Source organism: Callionymus lyra, chromosome 17 (genome assembly GCF_982586985.1).
Source record: "Callionymus lyra chromosome 17, fCalLyr1.hap1.1, whole genome shotgun sequence".
Taxonomy (NCBI): Eukaryota; Metazoa; Chordata; class Actinopteri; order Syngnathiformes; family Callionymidae; genus Callionymus; species Callionymus lyra.
In genome coordinates, this window is record NC_141834.1 from 21,803,310 (window position 1) to 21,820,816 (window position 17,507).

Consider the following 17,507-nt stretch of genomic DNA (forward strand, 5'->3'; position numbering starts at 1 on the left):
GATCACTGCAAACACTAACATCTCTCAAGTGGGTTGGATTTATTTTAAGGCTGCACGATATATAGGAATAATATCGGCATCGCGATACTGGCACGTGTGATATGCATGTGATCATTTATAATTTTTTATTGTATAAATCAATCATTTCTTAAATGCGCACTTGGACCAATCAGTGTCTCGTTCTGTAAAGTTGTCAATTTGTACTTCTATGTCTCGTTGTTGTTTACGTTACAACCTCCTTTGTTAAAGCAACATATCGTAAGAACTTTTCATCTCGTCTCAGTTGTTTTCTTAGAAGATCGTGAACTTCCAAACAAACCTGTCTGTCTTCACCGTATGCTAACGAGCTAAGTTGTTAGCGTCATTTATAAAGTGTTATGTGTCCGTCTTCACCGTATGCTAACGAGCTAAGTTGTTAACGTCATTTATAAAGTGTTATGTGTGCGTCTTCACCGTATGCTAACAAGCTAAGTTGTTAGCGTCATTTATAAAGTGTTATGTGTCCGTCTTCACCGTATGCTAACGAGCTAAGTTGTTAGCGTCATTTCTAAAGTGTTATGTGTCCGTCTTCACCGTATGCTAACGAGCTAAGTTGTTAGCGTCATTTATAAAGTGTTATGTGTCCGTCCTCACCGTATGCTAACGAGCTAAGTTGTTAGCGTCATTTATAAAGTGTTATGTGTCCGTCTTCACCGTATGCTAACGAGCTAAGTTGTTAGCATCATTTATAAAGTGTTATGTGTGCGTCTTCACCGTATGCTAACGAGCTAAGTTGTTAGCGTCATTTATAAAGTGTTATCTGTCCGTCTTCACCGTATGCTAACGAGCTAAGTTTTTAGCGTCATTTATAAAGTGTTATGTGTCCGTCTTCACCGTATGCTAACGAGCTAAATTGTTAGCGTCATTTATAAAGTGTTATGTGTCCGTCTTCACCGTATGCTAACGAGCTAAGTTGTTAGCGTCATTTATAAAGTGTTATGTGTGCGTGTACAAGGGTTTATTATTGATTTGGTGATATCACGACGCGCCGGCGGCTCCTCTCTGATGTCGCTCAGTTTGGCGGGAAACCGATGCAAGTCCCGCGAGACTGAGCGTTATAAGAGATATTTTTATACCATCATGTCGACACTGAAGCGTTGAAATAAACGAAAGGGAAATATCGCATCCTTTTCCTTCTCTCAACCCCCGGACCTACACTACTGTACTCACTCCTGCGTGTGGCCACATTTTTAGCTCAAATAAAAATATATCGCATTAATATCCATATCACAATTAAAGACAGCATTATCAAATACCGCACATATTTCCAATATCGTGCAACTCTATTGTGAGTCACCGCATGTTGACGTCGACAAGTTCCCTCCACAGACTCTGGCCCTGCAGACCACTGTGCCCATGAACTACTACACCGTGTTCCACCACATGTCTCAGCTGCTGCCGCACGACTGCATCATCGTCAGCGAAGGAGCCAACACCATGGACATCGGACGCACCATGTTGAACAACTACTTCCCGCGACACCGGCAAGAAGAATCTCAATTCATTTACCTTTTTTTCTCAAAGACCTGTAGCTCAAAGGTCCACTAGGGGGCAGCACATGCATATATACTGTATTTCACACAGAACACAAAACCTACACTGGTTCATAGAAGAAAAACTTAACTACAACCTAAATTCATCACCAACATTTAGGTGAGATTCTTATGGAAGTATATAATGAATGGTTGAAGTTAACTTTTCAAATATTAAAACTTTGAAGTTGTTTTCTTGAGCATTGGAATATTTCTTAGTGTTAATTGAATTTAATCTTTTTTTTATATTATATCATATTTATATATATATATATGAAGTTGAATTTGTTTTTATTGAAGGAAATATTTTTCTTCTACAACTGATGTTTGATTTTCAACTCAATAATTAAAAAATAGAATTTTCTAAATTCAATATTTTCGGATTCTCAGCCTGTTAAAGTCAATAAAAAAAATGATTATTATTACTCTTATGGCAAACAGTTTTATATTACATTTGAAAGCCTTTAGATTAAATAATGAATTTAGGAAAAACATTAACTATTGTAATTAAAATATCAAACTATGTTTAAAAATATTTAATTTATTTTGAAAATATTCAGATGTTTCAATTCAATTATTAAAATTAAATGTCTAAATATATATAAAACATTTAACAAGGTTCAACATTTGAAATGTTACATATTGTGATGTCACGCACATACTTTCTTAGATTCTTTCTTGAAGATGGTTCAAGTCAGATGGTTGTTTTAAAATCGTAGTAGATTAATGTTCGTGTTGACCTATGAAGACGTCAGTGTTTAAGATAAGTTAAGAAACAGAGTTTAATGGATGTCAACACTTGTAGAGACTTTCAATAAGAGAAAAACTTCAGAAGAAAATTAATTTCATGTGTTTCTTTAAGGAAAAACATATAAAATGAGGATAAATTGATTCTCCAAGAATGAAAATATCCTATTTTGTAAATCTTCATTTAACATACGATATTAACCCCTTAAGTCATCCCCGCTGCTCCACAGGTTGGATGCAGGCACCTTCGGGACCATGGGCGTCGGACTCGGCTTCGCCATCGCAGCGGCTGCGGTTGAGCGCAGCGAGGGCGGCGGACGGCGAGTGGTGTGCGTGGAAGGAGACAGTGCTTTCGGCTTCTCGGGCATGGAGGTGGAAACCATGTGCAGGTCGGTGGAGTCAGAAGAAGAACCGTCATGTGGAGCAGAAAGTCAACCGCCGTCTCTCTACCAGGTATAATCTACCCGTGGTCACCGTCGTGGTCAACAACAACGGCATCTACGGCGGCGTCGACCCGGAGACCTGGAAGGAACTGGCCGACATGGGGGATCTGTGTGCCGTGTGAGTAGCACGACCTCCAGTTAAGATAAGACCAAGTGTTGAAACATGCGTGCAAACGATACCCACGCCTGATCAAAACTCGATAATGTCTCTCATTTTTCTTGAGAAAAACGAATGCGTGACTAAGACGGAGAACATCAGATCATTTTTTTAAAACTTGTTAGTAAGTTTTCTTTTGCACTTTTTTATCTGTAAGAAAACTGTAAGAGTTTACTTCTCCTGAAACCTTAAACTCAAGATTTGTACTATATTTTTATTTTTGTTAGAATTGATTAATTTACAATTGGTATCAACATAAGTATCGTTCAGAAACAGGTACCAAAGTGAAGGTATTGATATCAGTATAGAAAGTATTTGATGGATACTCAGCACTAGTTAAGAAAAACTAGAAAAATTGGTGTTAATTTGTTCAGGCTTTTCCTTGTTTTTTTCTGGAACTCCTGTGTTTTTCTCAGTATTATCTTGACCTTTAAAGTATATATTTTATTGAGTATTGTTTTGATTTTTTTAAGCGCTTTGTGAGCCTGGTCTAGAAAAGCGTTATAAATTCAAATTACTTACTTACTTACTTAAGATAAGATTTACTTGTAAATTGAGCGGTTCAGAAAAAAGAATAATACATTTACATAATAAATACATATAGTTCACATGTGAGAAAAGGTCAATAAATAAAAAAGGGTCAATAATATTTAAAAATTACTTTTTTGTTTCTTTAAGAAGAAGAATTGTACATAAATACATAAATAAAGAATAAAATAAACACCATTATAATTAAATAAAGATAAATATATAATCAATAAGTGTAAACATGTATAGAACTACAGATTGAAACACTATTTAAAGTATATTTTATTTATCAAATGGTCTTATCGCACTGGGCAGGAAGATGTTTCTCTTCTGAGTGTAACTTCTCTCAGGGCGCCGCCCGTGACGCTGCTCCCCGAGGCTCGCTACGATCAGGTCATGACGGCGTTTGGAGGTCAAGGCTTCCTGGTGAGGACGGTGGAGGAGCTCCGTAGTGCTCTGGAGCAGAGCCTGAGTGACTGGACGAGACCGAGCCTGCTCAACGTGCTCATCAACCCGTCGTCCGACAGGAAGCAGCAGGTAAGCGGACGAAGAAAAGCTTTGAAACTTCCCTTCCATCGTAAGCGTTGATGACGCTTCTGAGCTACAGCAGCTTCTCTCAGTTTGGACGCGGCACGAGTGGCGTGACTGGCGTGCCTTGCTCAACGCTAATCCTCAGGTGCACAGGAGAAGAGGGGCTTCTGCAATCCCTCCACCTCGCACCGGCCTGACCCTTCTATTTCAAGAGCCCCATAATTAGAAAGCTCTCCGTGTTTATGTTGAATGTATCCACGCAACATGAAGCTGGCGTGGGCGAGTGTATCCATGGAGCCCGAGTTCCCTGACGGGGTTTTTATGTATCGTAATTAGATTTCCTGAAGATCAAACCGCAAAGATTGTCTTGAAACAAATTGATGCTTTGCTTCCAGGACTTCCCCTGGCTGACCCGGTCCAACTTGTGAAGAGTCGGCAGAAGAAACTGCCAAAGTATTCCAACGATTCCAGACATTTTTTAACACGTAATTCATTCTATGATTGTATGAAATTATTTTAATTAAAGAAGTTTAATAAAGAAGTTTACTGGTGGTGGAGAATATTTTTTTTCCATTTCTCTGCTTTTCAGCTCGTGATTCATCATGGAGAATTTAAACTTCACGTCAGTATTTAACCTTTGACCTCACGTCATCAGCCTAGAAAACACCTGTTGTTTTTACGACTGTTTTGGTAGAAATGGAGACGCACCAAACAAGCTAAGTAGATCCTTTTAGTCTCTACATGAGTTTTCCACTAACATTATAACTTTAATATTCAATAAAAATAAAGGAAGACTCACCAGAGATGACCTTTGACATCGCTGGTACTGGGTAATAAACATGTTAGCATCATGGCTAACTAGCATCATATTTTCGGCCTACTTTAAACCGGATTATTACTAAGCAGCTCCAAGGAAAAGTAAATCCTGTCTTCTCTTCGGGACATATTATACACTGAAATGTAAAATAGTATATTGTTAAACGTTTTAATATCGACTATGACGTAAAGTAGTTTCCCTCTTCCGACGTGAATGTGGCAGGTTGACACTAATCAGCCAATCAGAGGACGCGTAGATAATGAAGCCTGTGATCAACATGATCTCTGATTGGTCAGCAAAAGACTATTAAGGTTAATGGAACATAGTTTGTTCAGGTGAACAACACGGACACAGCGACATGTAGTAAACCAATGCTATCAGAATATTAAAAAGATGAATTAATTTCAATTATTCAATATTTTTTAAATCGTAGCTTTTTAAATTCAATATAAAAAAAATACGAAGACTTTTTAATTCAATATAAAAAACAAACAGACAAAACCAAATGAGCACCGAGTTGCTGGATAAGCGCTCTATAAATATAAATGACTTACTTATTTGCATAAACATCAGGTGACGTCATCACTGCTGCATCAGTTTTTATATTTTCATGACAAAGTATCAACTTTGTTTTAGCGTCTGGACTTTAAACTTGTTAAACTTCATCTCACGATCAATCAGTAGATTCTGACGTCAAAGGATTTCAACAGAAACGATCTTTCACTCTGATCCTTCACCTGAAGACACTTTGTTTCATCACCTCTTCCCGTTGATTTCATACTCTATGAAAGTAAACCATGGCTCTGGTGTTGTGATAGTGTAGTAACAAGTATATATGTGTAGTATTGTCCAGTACTTGACTCTGGTGTTGTGATAGTGTAGTTACAAGTATATATGTGTAGTATTGTCCAGTACTTGACTCTGGTGTTGTGATAGTGTAGTAACAAGTATATATGTGTAGTATTGTCCAGTACTTGACTCTGGTGTTGTGATAGTGTAGTAACAAGTATATATGTGTAGTATTGTCCAGTACTTGAATCTGGTGTTAGAAACACAATCTTATTTAAACACATAAGTAAATCATATCATATCATATTTTTTAGTTAAAGAGGCTCAACAAAGACAAGTGACTCTTCATCAACTTCTTCATGCGTTTGATCTTATCGTTCATTTGACTGTTTCCTGCTTGTTTTGATCCACAGATAATGTGTCGCTTTTTTTACTTTATCAACACAAACTTATTTTAGTGTCAGACACCAATAGTTTTGTTGCCTCAAGTTGTTTACACACTGTTGACTGGAATCATTCTCTTCAACTGTTGTTCAAGAGGATCTTAACACTAAATATACATCTTTCCTCAGATAAAGTGAGCAGTTTTTGATCACTTTCATTGATTTACTCTTTGTAACCGTGATTCTTATAGATGTGTCTTATTCTGATGCTGGTCGTTGTTAAACCTCCATGTTCATCTGCCAAGTTAAAGATTCATGAACATGTATGAATCAATCTTGTGTTATATAACAAACACATCTTGTGTGAAAATGACTTGTCATTTTGAAAAGAAGTTAAAATATAGGACTTTTATGCTGTTATATGACTTTAAACTATGACAAAGTGATGTTAATGTTTGCCAGGTTTTGAGAAAATTAACTGATTAAAGTGAAAAAGTAAATTGAATGAAGCAATAATTATGTTTTTATTGCATTAAAATAGTGTCAATCATGTGAGTTCTTAACAGTTTGCGTTGTTGCTTCACATCTGATAAAGCGAACAGGAAGTAGAACGAAGAGCATCTTCCTGAAGATATCGTCTGGTTCCACCTGTCATAGGCGAGAAGCTGCTGATGGTGAAGAGATTAACATCATGAAGTCGCTGCAGTGTCGACTCTCACTCACAGACGCAGACATGGCTGCACTGATCCTGCTGCTGGTGACCTTCTTCTCCAACAACATCCTCGCTGAGATCCTCAAGGAAGAAGGAAGATCTCATCGCTTCTTCCTGAACAGAACAGCTCACGACGTCTGCTTGATCTCCAGATGGATCGGTGAGGAGAAGGAACTTCTGTGGAACTCTTCACATCATGACTTCAGTCTGCAGACAGAAGCTTCTTATACAACAGACCCTCTGAAGGCTTCTGACTCGGGTCAGTACCAAGAACAGTGCTGGACCCAGAACAACGTGACGCACGAGAAGAACTCCACTCTCCTGGTTTGTGACACACGGAAGATGAGAGATCAGTTCTTGAGCCCTTATGTTGGACAGACACTGGAGCTGAACTGTGACGGTGTGGGACCAAACCAGAGTGTCCAGTGGGCTTTATTTCAATATAACCCCAGAACAAGAAATTATGAATTAGCTTTAATTGATGATGAAACATCTTCAAAGTACAAACTACAGCAAGTGAAGAACAAAACTTCTCTTCTGGTAACATTTGGTGTGAGTTCTGTTTTCTTTAATTATTACTGTCTGCAGAAGAACCATCAGAGCTGTGAAGGACTGAAATTGTTTGATGTTTCTGTACAACATAATTACATTCACAGGTCAGTGGGAGAGAGTCTGGAGCTGAACTGCTCTGACATCAGTGGAAACAAACCACATGTGTGGATCATTAGATCATTCATGAAATATGAAAAGAGTCACAACTACACTCTGATGTTTCCATCACTGACCTTGAACCACTCAGGTGGATACACCTGTGATCGCAGTGATCAGGATCCTGAACAGTACTTGCTGTTTGTGTGTCCTGAGTCTGACCCGCCTGCTGAGGTGTTCTTCACTGGAGGAGAGAACGTGACTCTAGGATGTGACTGGAAACAGCCTGATGAGATCCGCTGGTTCATGAAGACAAACAGAACTGAAGGAAGAACATCACTAGTATTAAATCAAGGACAAGAAGACAGAATCTCTCTCTCCGACACGAGCCTGGAGATCACTAACATCTCTCTGGAACACAGCGGAGAGTTCTGGTGTGTGGTTCTGAAAGACGAACGTTGTGTGTTCACATCTAAGACCCTTGTAATGTTCGGAGAGCCAGAGGTTGATCACCATCTTGTGAGGTCCGTGATGCTCAGTGTCGTGATCTTCATGATGTGTGTTGTTGTTGTTGTTGTTGTTGTTGTTGTTGTGGTCCAGAGGAGCAGGAGTAGAGAGCAGCTGCCAGCACCTGTGGAGGAGGTGGAGATGTTGGAGATGTTGGAAGTGTCTCCAGCAGATGTTCAGCCAGAGACTCTCTGAGGCGTCAACATGATCCACGAGTGTTTGGATGAATCTTTCTTTGACTGTTTGTAATCATTGTGACTCTTGTTTCCGCTTCAGTGTCAATAAAGTTTAACCTTTGACCTCCAACAAAAGACTCTTTCTTTGTGTAGAGATGAAGTCGATGAGTTTACGTCACATATTGTCTGGTGTCACTGTTATGATGAATTTAAAGGCTTCGAATTGTTTTATATTGAAATTAAAAGGCTTTGAATTAAAATAAATATTGAATAACTGAAATTAAAATATAAAAGATATTGAATAATTGAAATTAATTCAACCTTTCAATATTTGAAAAAAATAAATTGAACCATTCAATATTCCACTGGCACTGATACTGCGACATCTCACGAGGAATCAGTCAAACTATTTAAAGTTTATATGGAATGATAGTCGTGCCGTAATTTAACGAATTATATAAACGAAAACACTTAATTTATTGAATAATTAAGGCCTGAAAAAGTTTCCAATAACCCGGACATGTCTCAATTTGGACACAAAGTAAGGTTAGATTAGGTAGAACTTTATTGATCTATGAAATTGTTTTTCCAATTAGACACAGCAATAAAGACGATTATTCATAAAAATAAAAATAAGAACAAGAACAAAGAGAAATAAAAAGAAAGAACAAGATGATACAATCTAAGTCTAAAGATAAACAACATAGATCAGTGGACAGTTGTGTATTTTTATCCAAGCAAAAATACAACATAACAATACTTTATTGTATAAAAGATACCGTTGTATCAATAATATCTATATTGACGACTGTCTTCCTTTATTAAATATACTTTGTAATGTCGAACTTATATAGACATTTTTAATTATAAGTGAATAATTTTATATTATTTGTATCAATAACTGCGTCTCAAACTATCAAATAACTAATAAAGTTTCCTCTAAACAATATAAATATTATCAGTTGCGTGTATTTTTCCTTACATTTAATTGATAGATTTAGAGATCGGTAAAAAAAACACCACAGGAACCTTACTGTGATAGAGTCTACTGACTCCTTCAAGAAACATCTGTGTTTGATGATCTACTGACTCCTTCATGAAACATCTGTGTTTGATGATCTACTGACTCCTTCAAGAAACATCTGTGTTTGATGATCTACTGACTCCTTCAAGAAACATCTGTGTTTGATGATCTACTGACTCCTTCAAGAAACATCTGTGTTTGATGATCTACTGACTCCTTCAAGAAACATCTGTGTTTGATGATCTACTGACTCCTTCAAGAAACATCTGTGTTTGATGATCTACTGACTCCTTCAAGAAACATCTGTGTTTGATGATCTACTGACTCCTTCAAGAAACATCTGTGTTTGATGATCTACTGACTCCTTCAAGAAACATCTGTGTTTGATGATCTACTGACTCCTTCATGAAACATCTGTGTTTGATGATCTACTGACTCCTTCAAGAAACATCTGTGTTTGATGATCTACTGACTCCTTTAAGAAACATCTGTGTTTGATGATCTACTGACTCCTTCAAGAAACATCTGTGTTTGATGATCTACTGACTCCTTCAAGAAACATCTGTGTTTGATGATCTACTGACTCCTTCAAGAAACATCTGTGTTTGATGATCTACTGACTCCTTCAAGAAACATCTGTGTTTGATGATCTACTGACTCCTTCAAGAAACATCTGTGTTTGATGATCAACTGACTCCTTCAAGAAACATCTGTGTTTGATGATCTACTGACTCCTTCAAGAAACATCTGTGTTTGATGATCTACTGACTCCTTCAAGAAACATCTGTGTTTGATGATCTACTGACTCCTTCAAGAAACATCTGTGTTTGATGATCTACTGACTCCTTCAAGAAACATCTGTGTTTGATGATCTACTGACTCCTTCAAGAAACATCTGTGTTTGATGATCTACTGACTCCTTCAAGAAACATCTGTGTTTGATGATCTACTGACTCCTTCAAGAAACATCTGTGTTTGATGATCTACTGACTCCTTCAAGAAACATCTGTGTTTGATGATCTACTGACTCCTTCATGAAACATCTGTGTTTGATGATCTACTGACTCCTTCAAGAAACATCTGTGTTTGATGATCAACTGACTCCTTCAAGAAACATCTGTGTTTGATGATCTACTGACTCCTTCATGAAACATCTGTGTTTGATGATCTACTGACTCCTTCAAGAAACATCTGTGTTTGATGATCTACTGACTCCTTCAAGAAACATCTGTGTTTGATGATCTACTGACTCCTTCAAGAAACATCTGTGTTTGATGATCTACTGACTCCTTCATGAAACATCTGTGTTTGATGATCTACTGACTCCTTCATGAAACATCTGTGTTTGATGATCTACTGACTCCTTCAAGAAACATCTGTGTTTGATGATCTACTGACTCCTTCAAGAAACACCTGTGTTTGATGATCTACTGACTCCTTCAAGAAACATCTGTGTTTGATGATCTACTGACTCCTTCATGAAACATCTGTGTTTGATGATCTACTGACTCCTTCAAGAAACATCTGTGTTTGATGATCTACTGACTCCTTCAAGAAACATCTGTGTTTGATGATCTACTGACTCCTTCAAGAAACATCTGTGTTTGATGATCTACTGACTCCTTCATGAAACATCTGTGTTTGATGATCTACTGACTCCTTCAAGAAACATCTGTGTTTGATGATCTACTGACTCCTTCAAGAAACATCTGTGTTTGATGATCTACTGACTCCTTCAAGAAACATCTGTGTTTGATGATCTACTGACTCCTTCAAGAAACATCTGTGTTTGATGATCTACTGACTCCTTCAAGAAACATCTGTGTTTGATGATCTACTGACTCCTTCAAGAAACATCTGTGTTTGATGATCTACTGACTCCTTCAAGAAACATCTGTGTTTGATGATCTACTGACTCCTTCAAGAAACATCTGTGTTTGATGATCTACTGACTCCTTCATGAAACATCTGTGTTTGATGATCTACTGACTCCTTCAAGAAACATCTGTGTTTGATGATCTACTGACTCCTTCAAGAAACATCTGTGTTTGATGATCTACTGACTCCTTCAAGAAACATCTGTGTTTGATGATCTACTGACTCCTTCAAGAAACATCTGTGTTTGATGATCTACTGACTCCTTCAAGAAACATCTGTGTTTGATGATCTACTGACTCCTTCAAGAAACATCTGTGTTTGATGATCTACTGACTCCTTCAAGAAACATCTGTGTTTGATGATCTACTGACTCCTTCAAGAAACATCTGTGTTTGATGATCTACTGACTCCTTCAAGAAACATCTGTGTTTGATGATCTACTGACTCCTTCAAGAAACATCTGTGTTTGATGATCTACTGACTCCTTCAAGAAACATCTGTGTTTGATGATCTACTGACTCCTTCAAGAAACATCTGTGTTTGATGATCTACTGACTCCTTCAAGAAACATCTGTGTTTGATGATCTACTGACTCCTTTAAGAAACATCTGTGTTTGATGATCTACTGACTCCTTCAAGAAACATCTGTGTTTGATGATCTACTGACTCCTTCAAGAAACATCTGTGTTTGATGATCTACTGACTCCTTCAAGAAACATCTGTGTTTGATGATCTACTGACTCCTTCAAGAAACATCTGTGTTTGATGATCTACTGACTCCTTCAAGAAACATCTGTGTTTGATGATCTACTGACTCCTTCAAGAAACATCTGTGTTTGATGATCAACTGACTCCTTCAAGAAACATCTGTGTTTGATGATCTACTGACTCCTTCAAGAAACATCTGTGTTTGATGATCTACTGACTCCTTCAAGAAACATCTGTGTTTGATGATCTACTGACTCCTTCAAGAAACATCTGTGTTTGATGATCTACTGACTCCTTCAAGAAACATCTGTGTTTGATGATCTACTGACTCCTTCAAGAAACATCTGTGTTTGATGATCTACTGACTCCTTCAAGAAACATCTGTGTTTGATGATCTACTGACTCCTTCAAGAAACATCTGTGTTTGATGATCTACTGACTCCTTCAAGAAACATCTGTGTTTGATGATCTACTGACTCCTTCAAGAAACATCTGTGTTTGATGATCTACTGACTCCTTCATGAAACATCTGTGTTTGATGATCTACTGACTCCTTCAAGAAACATCTGTGTTTGATGATCAACTGACTCCTTCAAGAAACATCTGTGTTTGATGATCTACTGACTCCTTCATGAAACATCTGTGTTTGATGATCTACTGACTCCTTCAAGAAACATCTGTGTTTGATGATCTACTGACTCCTTCAAGAAACACCTGTGTTTGATGATCTACTGACTCCTTCAAGAAACATCTGTGTTTGATGATCTACTGACTCCTTCATGAAACATCTGTGTTTGATGATCTACTGACTCCTTCATGAAACATCTGTGTTTGATGATCTACTGACTCCTTCAAGAAACATCTGTGTTTGATGATCTACTGACTCCTTCAAGAAACACCTGTGTTTGATGATCTACTGACTCCTTCAAGAAACATCTGTGTTTGATGATCTACTGACACCTTCATGAAACATCTGTGTTTGATGATCTACTGACTCCTTCAAGAAACATCTGTGTTTGATGATCAACTGACTCCTTCAAGAAACATCTGTGTTTGATGATCTACTGACTCCTTCAAGAAACATCTGTGTTTGATGATCTACTGACTCCTTCAAGAAACATCTGTGTTTGATGATCTACTGACTCCTTCAAGAAACACCAGTGTTTGATGATCTACTGACTCCTTCAAGAAACATCTGTGTTTGATGATCTACTGACTCCTTCAAGAAACATCTGTGTTTGATGATCTACTGACTCCTTCAAGAAACATCTGTGTTTGATGATCTACTGACTCCTTCAAGAAACATCTGTGTTTGATGATCTACTGACTCCTTCAAGAAACATCTGTGTTTGATGATCTACTGACTCCTTCAAGAAACATCTGTGTTTGATGATCTACTGACTCCTTCAAGAAACATCTGTGTTTGATGATCTACTGACTCCTTTAAGAAACATCTGTGTTTGATGATCTACTGACTCCTTCAAGAAACATCTGTGTTTGATGATCTACTGACTCCTTCAAGAAACATCTGTGTTTGATGATCTACTGACTCCTTCAAGAAACATCTGTGTTTGATGATCTACTGACTCCTTCAAGAAACATCTGTGTTTGATGATCTACTGACTCCTTCAAGAAACATCTGTGTTTGATGATCAACTGACTCCTTCAAGAAACATCTGTGTTTGATGATCTACTGACTCCTTCATGAAACATCTGTGTTTGATGATCTACTGACTCCTTCAAGAAACATCTGTGTTTGATGATCTACTGACTCCTTCAAGAAACATCTGTGTTTGATGATCTACTGACTCCTTCAAGAAACATCTGTGTTTGATGATCTACTGACTCCTTCAAGAAACATCTGTGTTTGATGATCTACTGACTCCTTCAAGAAACATCTGTGTTTGATGATCTACTGACTCCTTCAAGAAACATCTGTGTTTGATGATCAACTGACTCCTTCATGAAACATCTGTGTTTGATGATCTACTGACTCCTTCAAGAAACATTTGTGTTTGATGATCAACTGACTCCTTCAAGAAACATCTGTGTTTGATGATCTACTGACTCCTTCATGAAACATCTGTGTTTGATGATCTACTGACTCCTTCAAGAAACATCTGTGTTTGATGATCTACTGACTCCTTCAAGAAACACCTGTGTTTGATGATCTACTGACTCCTTCAAGAAACATCTGTGTTTGATGATCTACTGACTCCTTCATGAAACATCTGTGTTTGATGATCTACTGACTCCTTCATGAAACATCTGTGTTTGATGATCTACTGACTCCTTCAAGAAACATCTGTGTTTGATGATCTACTGACTCCTTCAAGAAACACCTGTGTTTGATGATCTACTGACTCCTTCAAGAAACATCTGTGTTTGATGATCTACTGACTCCTTCATGAAACATCTGTGTTTGATGATCTACTGACTCCTTCAAGAAACATCTGTGTTTGATGATCTACTGACTCCTTCAAGAAACATCTGTGTTTGATGATCTACTGACTCCTTCAAGAAACATCTGTGTTTGATGATCTACTGACTCCTTCAAGAAACATCTGTGTTTGATGATCTACTGACTCCTTCAAGAAACATCTGTGTTTGATGATCTACTGACTCCTTCAAGAAACATCTGTGTTTGATGATCTACTGACTCCTTCATGAAACATCTGTGTTTGATGATCTACTGACTCCTTTAAGAAACATCTGTGTTTGATGATCTACTGACTCCTTCAAGAAACATCTGTGTTTGATGATCTACTGACTCCTTTAAGAAACGTCTGTGTTTGATGATCTACTGACTCCTTTAAGAAACATCTGTGTTTGATGATCTACTGACTCCTTTAAGAAACATCTGTGTTTGATGATCTACTGACTCCTTCAAGAAACATCTGTGTTTGATGATCTACTGACTCCTTCAAGAAACATCTGTGTTTGATGATCTACTGACTCCTTCATGAAACATCTGTGTTTGATGATCTACTGACTCCTTCAAGAAACATCTGTGTTTGATGATCTACTGACTCCTTCAAGAAACATCTGTGTTTGATGATCTACTGACTCCTTCAAGAAACATCTGTGTTTGATGATCTACTGACTCCTTCAAGAAACACCTGTGTTTGATGATCTACTGACTCCTTCAAGAAACATCTGTGTTTGATGATCTACTGACTCCTTCATGAAACATCTGTGTTTGATGATCTACTGACTCCTTCATGAAACATCTGTGTTTGATGATCTACTGACTCCTTCAAGAAACATCTGTGTTTGATGATCTACTGACTCCTTCAAGAAACACCTGTGTTTGATGATCTACTGACTCCTTCAAGAAACATCTGTGTTTGATGATCTACTGACTCCTTCATGAAACATCTGTGTTTGATGATCTACTGACTCCTTCAAGAAACATCTGTGTTTGATGATCTACTGACTCCTTCAAGAAACATCTGTGTTTGATGATCTACTGACTCCTTCAAGAAACATCTGTGTTTGATGATCTACTGACTCCTTCAAGAAACACCTGTGTTTGATGATCTACTGACTCCTTCAAGAAACATCTGTGTTTGATGATCTACGGACTCCTTCAAGAAACATCTGTGTTTGATGATCTACTGACTCCTTCAAGAAACATCTGTGTTTGATGATCTACTGACTCCTTCAAGAAACATCTGTGTTTGATGATCTACTGACTCCTTCAAGAAACATCTGTGTTTGATGATCTACTGACTCCTTCAAGAAACATCTGTGTTTGATGATCTACTGACTCCTTCATGAAACATCTGTGTTTGATGATCTACTGACTCCTTTAAGAAACATCTGTGTTTGATGATCTACTGACTCCTTCAAGAAACATCTGTGTTTGATGATCTACTGACTCCTTTAAGAAACGTCTGTGTTTGATGATCTACTGACTCCTTTAAGAAACATCTGTGTTTGATGATCTACTGACTCCTTTAAGAAACATCTGTGTTTGATGATCTACTGACTCCTTCAAGAAACATCTGTGTTTGATGATCTACTGACTCCTTCAAGAAACATCTGTGTTTGATGATCTACTGACTCCTTCATGAAACATCTGTGTTTGATGATCTACTGACTCCTTCAAGAAACATCTGTGTTTGATGATCTACTGACTCCTTCAAGAAACATCTGTGTTTGATGATCTACTGACTCCTTCAAGAAACATCTGTGTTTGATGATCTACTGACTCCTTCAAGAAACATCTGTGTTTGATGATCTATTGACTCCTTCAAGAAACATCTGTGTTTGATGATCTACTGACTCCTTCAAGAAACATCTGTGTTTGATGATCTACTGACTCCTTCAAGAAACATCTGTGTTTGATGATCTACTGACTCCTTCAAGAAACATCTGTGTTTGATGATCTACTGACTCCTTCATGAAACATCTGTGTTTGATGATCTACTGACTCCTTCAAGAAACATCTGTGTTTGATGATCTACTGACTCCTTCAAGAAACATCTGTGTTTGATGATCAACTGACTCCTTCAAGAAACATCTGTGTTTGATGATCTACTGACTCCTTCATGAAACATCTGTGTTTGATGATCTACTGACTCCTTCAAGAAACATCTGTGTTTGATGATCTACTGACTCCTTCAAGAAACATCTGTGTTTGATGATCTACTGACTCCTTCAAGAAACATCTGTGTTTGATGATCTACTGACTCCTTCAAGAAACATCTGTGTTTGATGATCTACTGACTCCTTCAAGAAACATCTGTGTTTGATGATCTACTGACTCCTTCAAGAAACATCTGTGTTTGATGATCTACTGACTCCTTCATGAAACATCTGTGTTTGATGATCTACTGACTCCTTCAAGAAACATCTGTGTTTGATGATCAACTGACTCCTTCAAGAAACATCTGTGTTTGATGATCTACTGACTCCTTCATGAAACATCTGTGTTTGATGATCTACTGACTCCTTCAAGAAACATCTGTGTTTGATGATCTACTGACTCCTTCAAGAAACATCTGTGTTTGATGATCTACTGACTCCTTCAAGAAACACCTGTGTTTGATGATCTACTGACTCCTTCAAGAAACATCTGTGTTTGATGATCTACTGACTCCTTCATGAAACATCTGTGTTTGATGATCTACTGACTCCTTCATGAAACATCTGTGTTTGATGATCTACTGACTCCTTCAAGAAACATCTGTGTTTGATGATCTACTGACTCCTTCAAGAAACACCTATGTTTGATGATCTACTGACTCCTTCAAGAAACATCTGTGTTTGATGATCTACTGACTCCTTCATGAAACATCTGTGTTTGATGATCTACTGACTCCTTCAAGAAACATCTGTGTTTGATGATCAACTGACTCCTTCAAGAAACATCTGTGTTTGATGATCTACTGACTCCTTCAAGAAACACCTGTGTTTGATGATCTACTGACTCCTTCAAGAAACATCTGTGTTTGATGATCTACTGACTCCTTCAAGAAACATCTGTGTTTGATGATCCACTGACTCCTTCAAGAAACATCTGTGTTTGATGATCTACTGACTCCTTCAAGAAACACCTGTGTTTGATGATCTACTGACTCCTTCAAGAAACATCTTAAAACAGTTTTATTTGTTCATTCTTTTCCTTGATTTTCTGGAACTCCTGTGTTGTTCTCAGTATTATCTTGATCTTTAAAGTATATACTTTATTGAATATTGTTTTGATTGTTTAAGCGCTTTGTGACCCTGGTCTTGAAAAGCGCTATACAAATAAAAATTACTTACTTACTTACTTTTTAACACACCCTAATGTCATACTATTCTTTCCTGTAAAACTCAAGTCTCTACGGAATGGGGGACGAAACTACAGAAATAAAAGTTGATTTATTGACAGATTGTGGCCT

At 37.6% G+C, this 17,507-nt stretch overlaps 1 protein-coding gene across 1 annotated transcript; it reads left to right on the top strand.

Annotated features, from left to right (window-relative positions):
* LOC148063014 (2-hydroxyacyl-CoA lyase 1-like) lies at nucleotides 1–4,529 on the top strand. The gene is made up of 6 exons (XM_087812902.1): nucleotides 1–28; nucleotides 1,369–1,523; nucleotides 2,549–2,707; nucleotides 2,772–2,879; nucleotides 3,797–3,983; nucleotides 4,373–4,529. Exons 2-6 carry the CDS (start codon nucleotides 1,396–1,398, stop codon nucleotides 4,403–4,405), a joined length of 615 nt encoding a protein of 204 aa, XP_087669028.1. The 5' UTR covers nucleotides 1–28; nucleotides 1,369–1,395; the 3' UTR covers nucleotides 4,406–4,529.
* The last annotated feature ends 12,978 nt before the right edge of the window (nucleotides 4,530–17,507 follow it).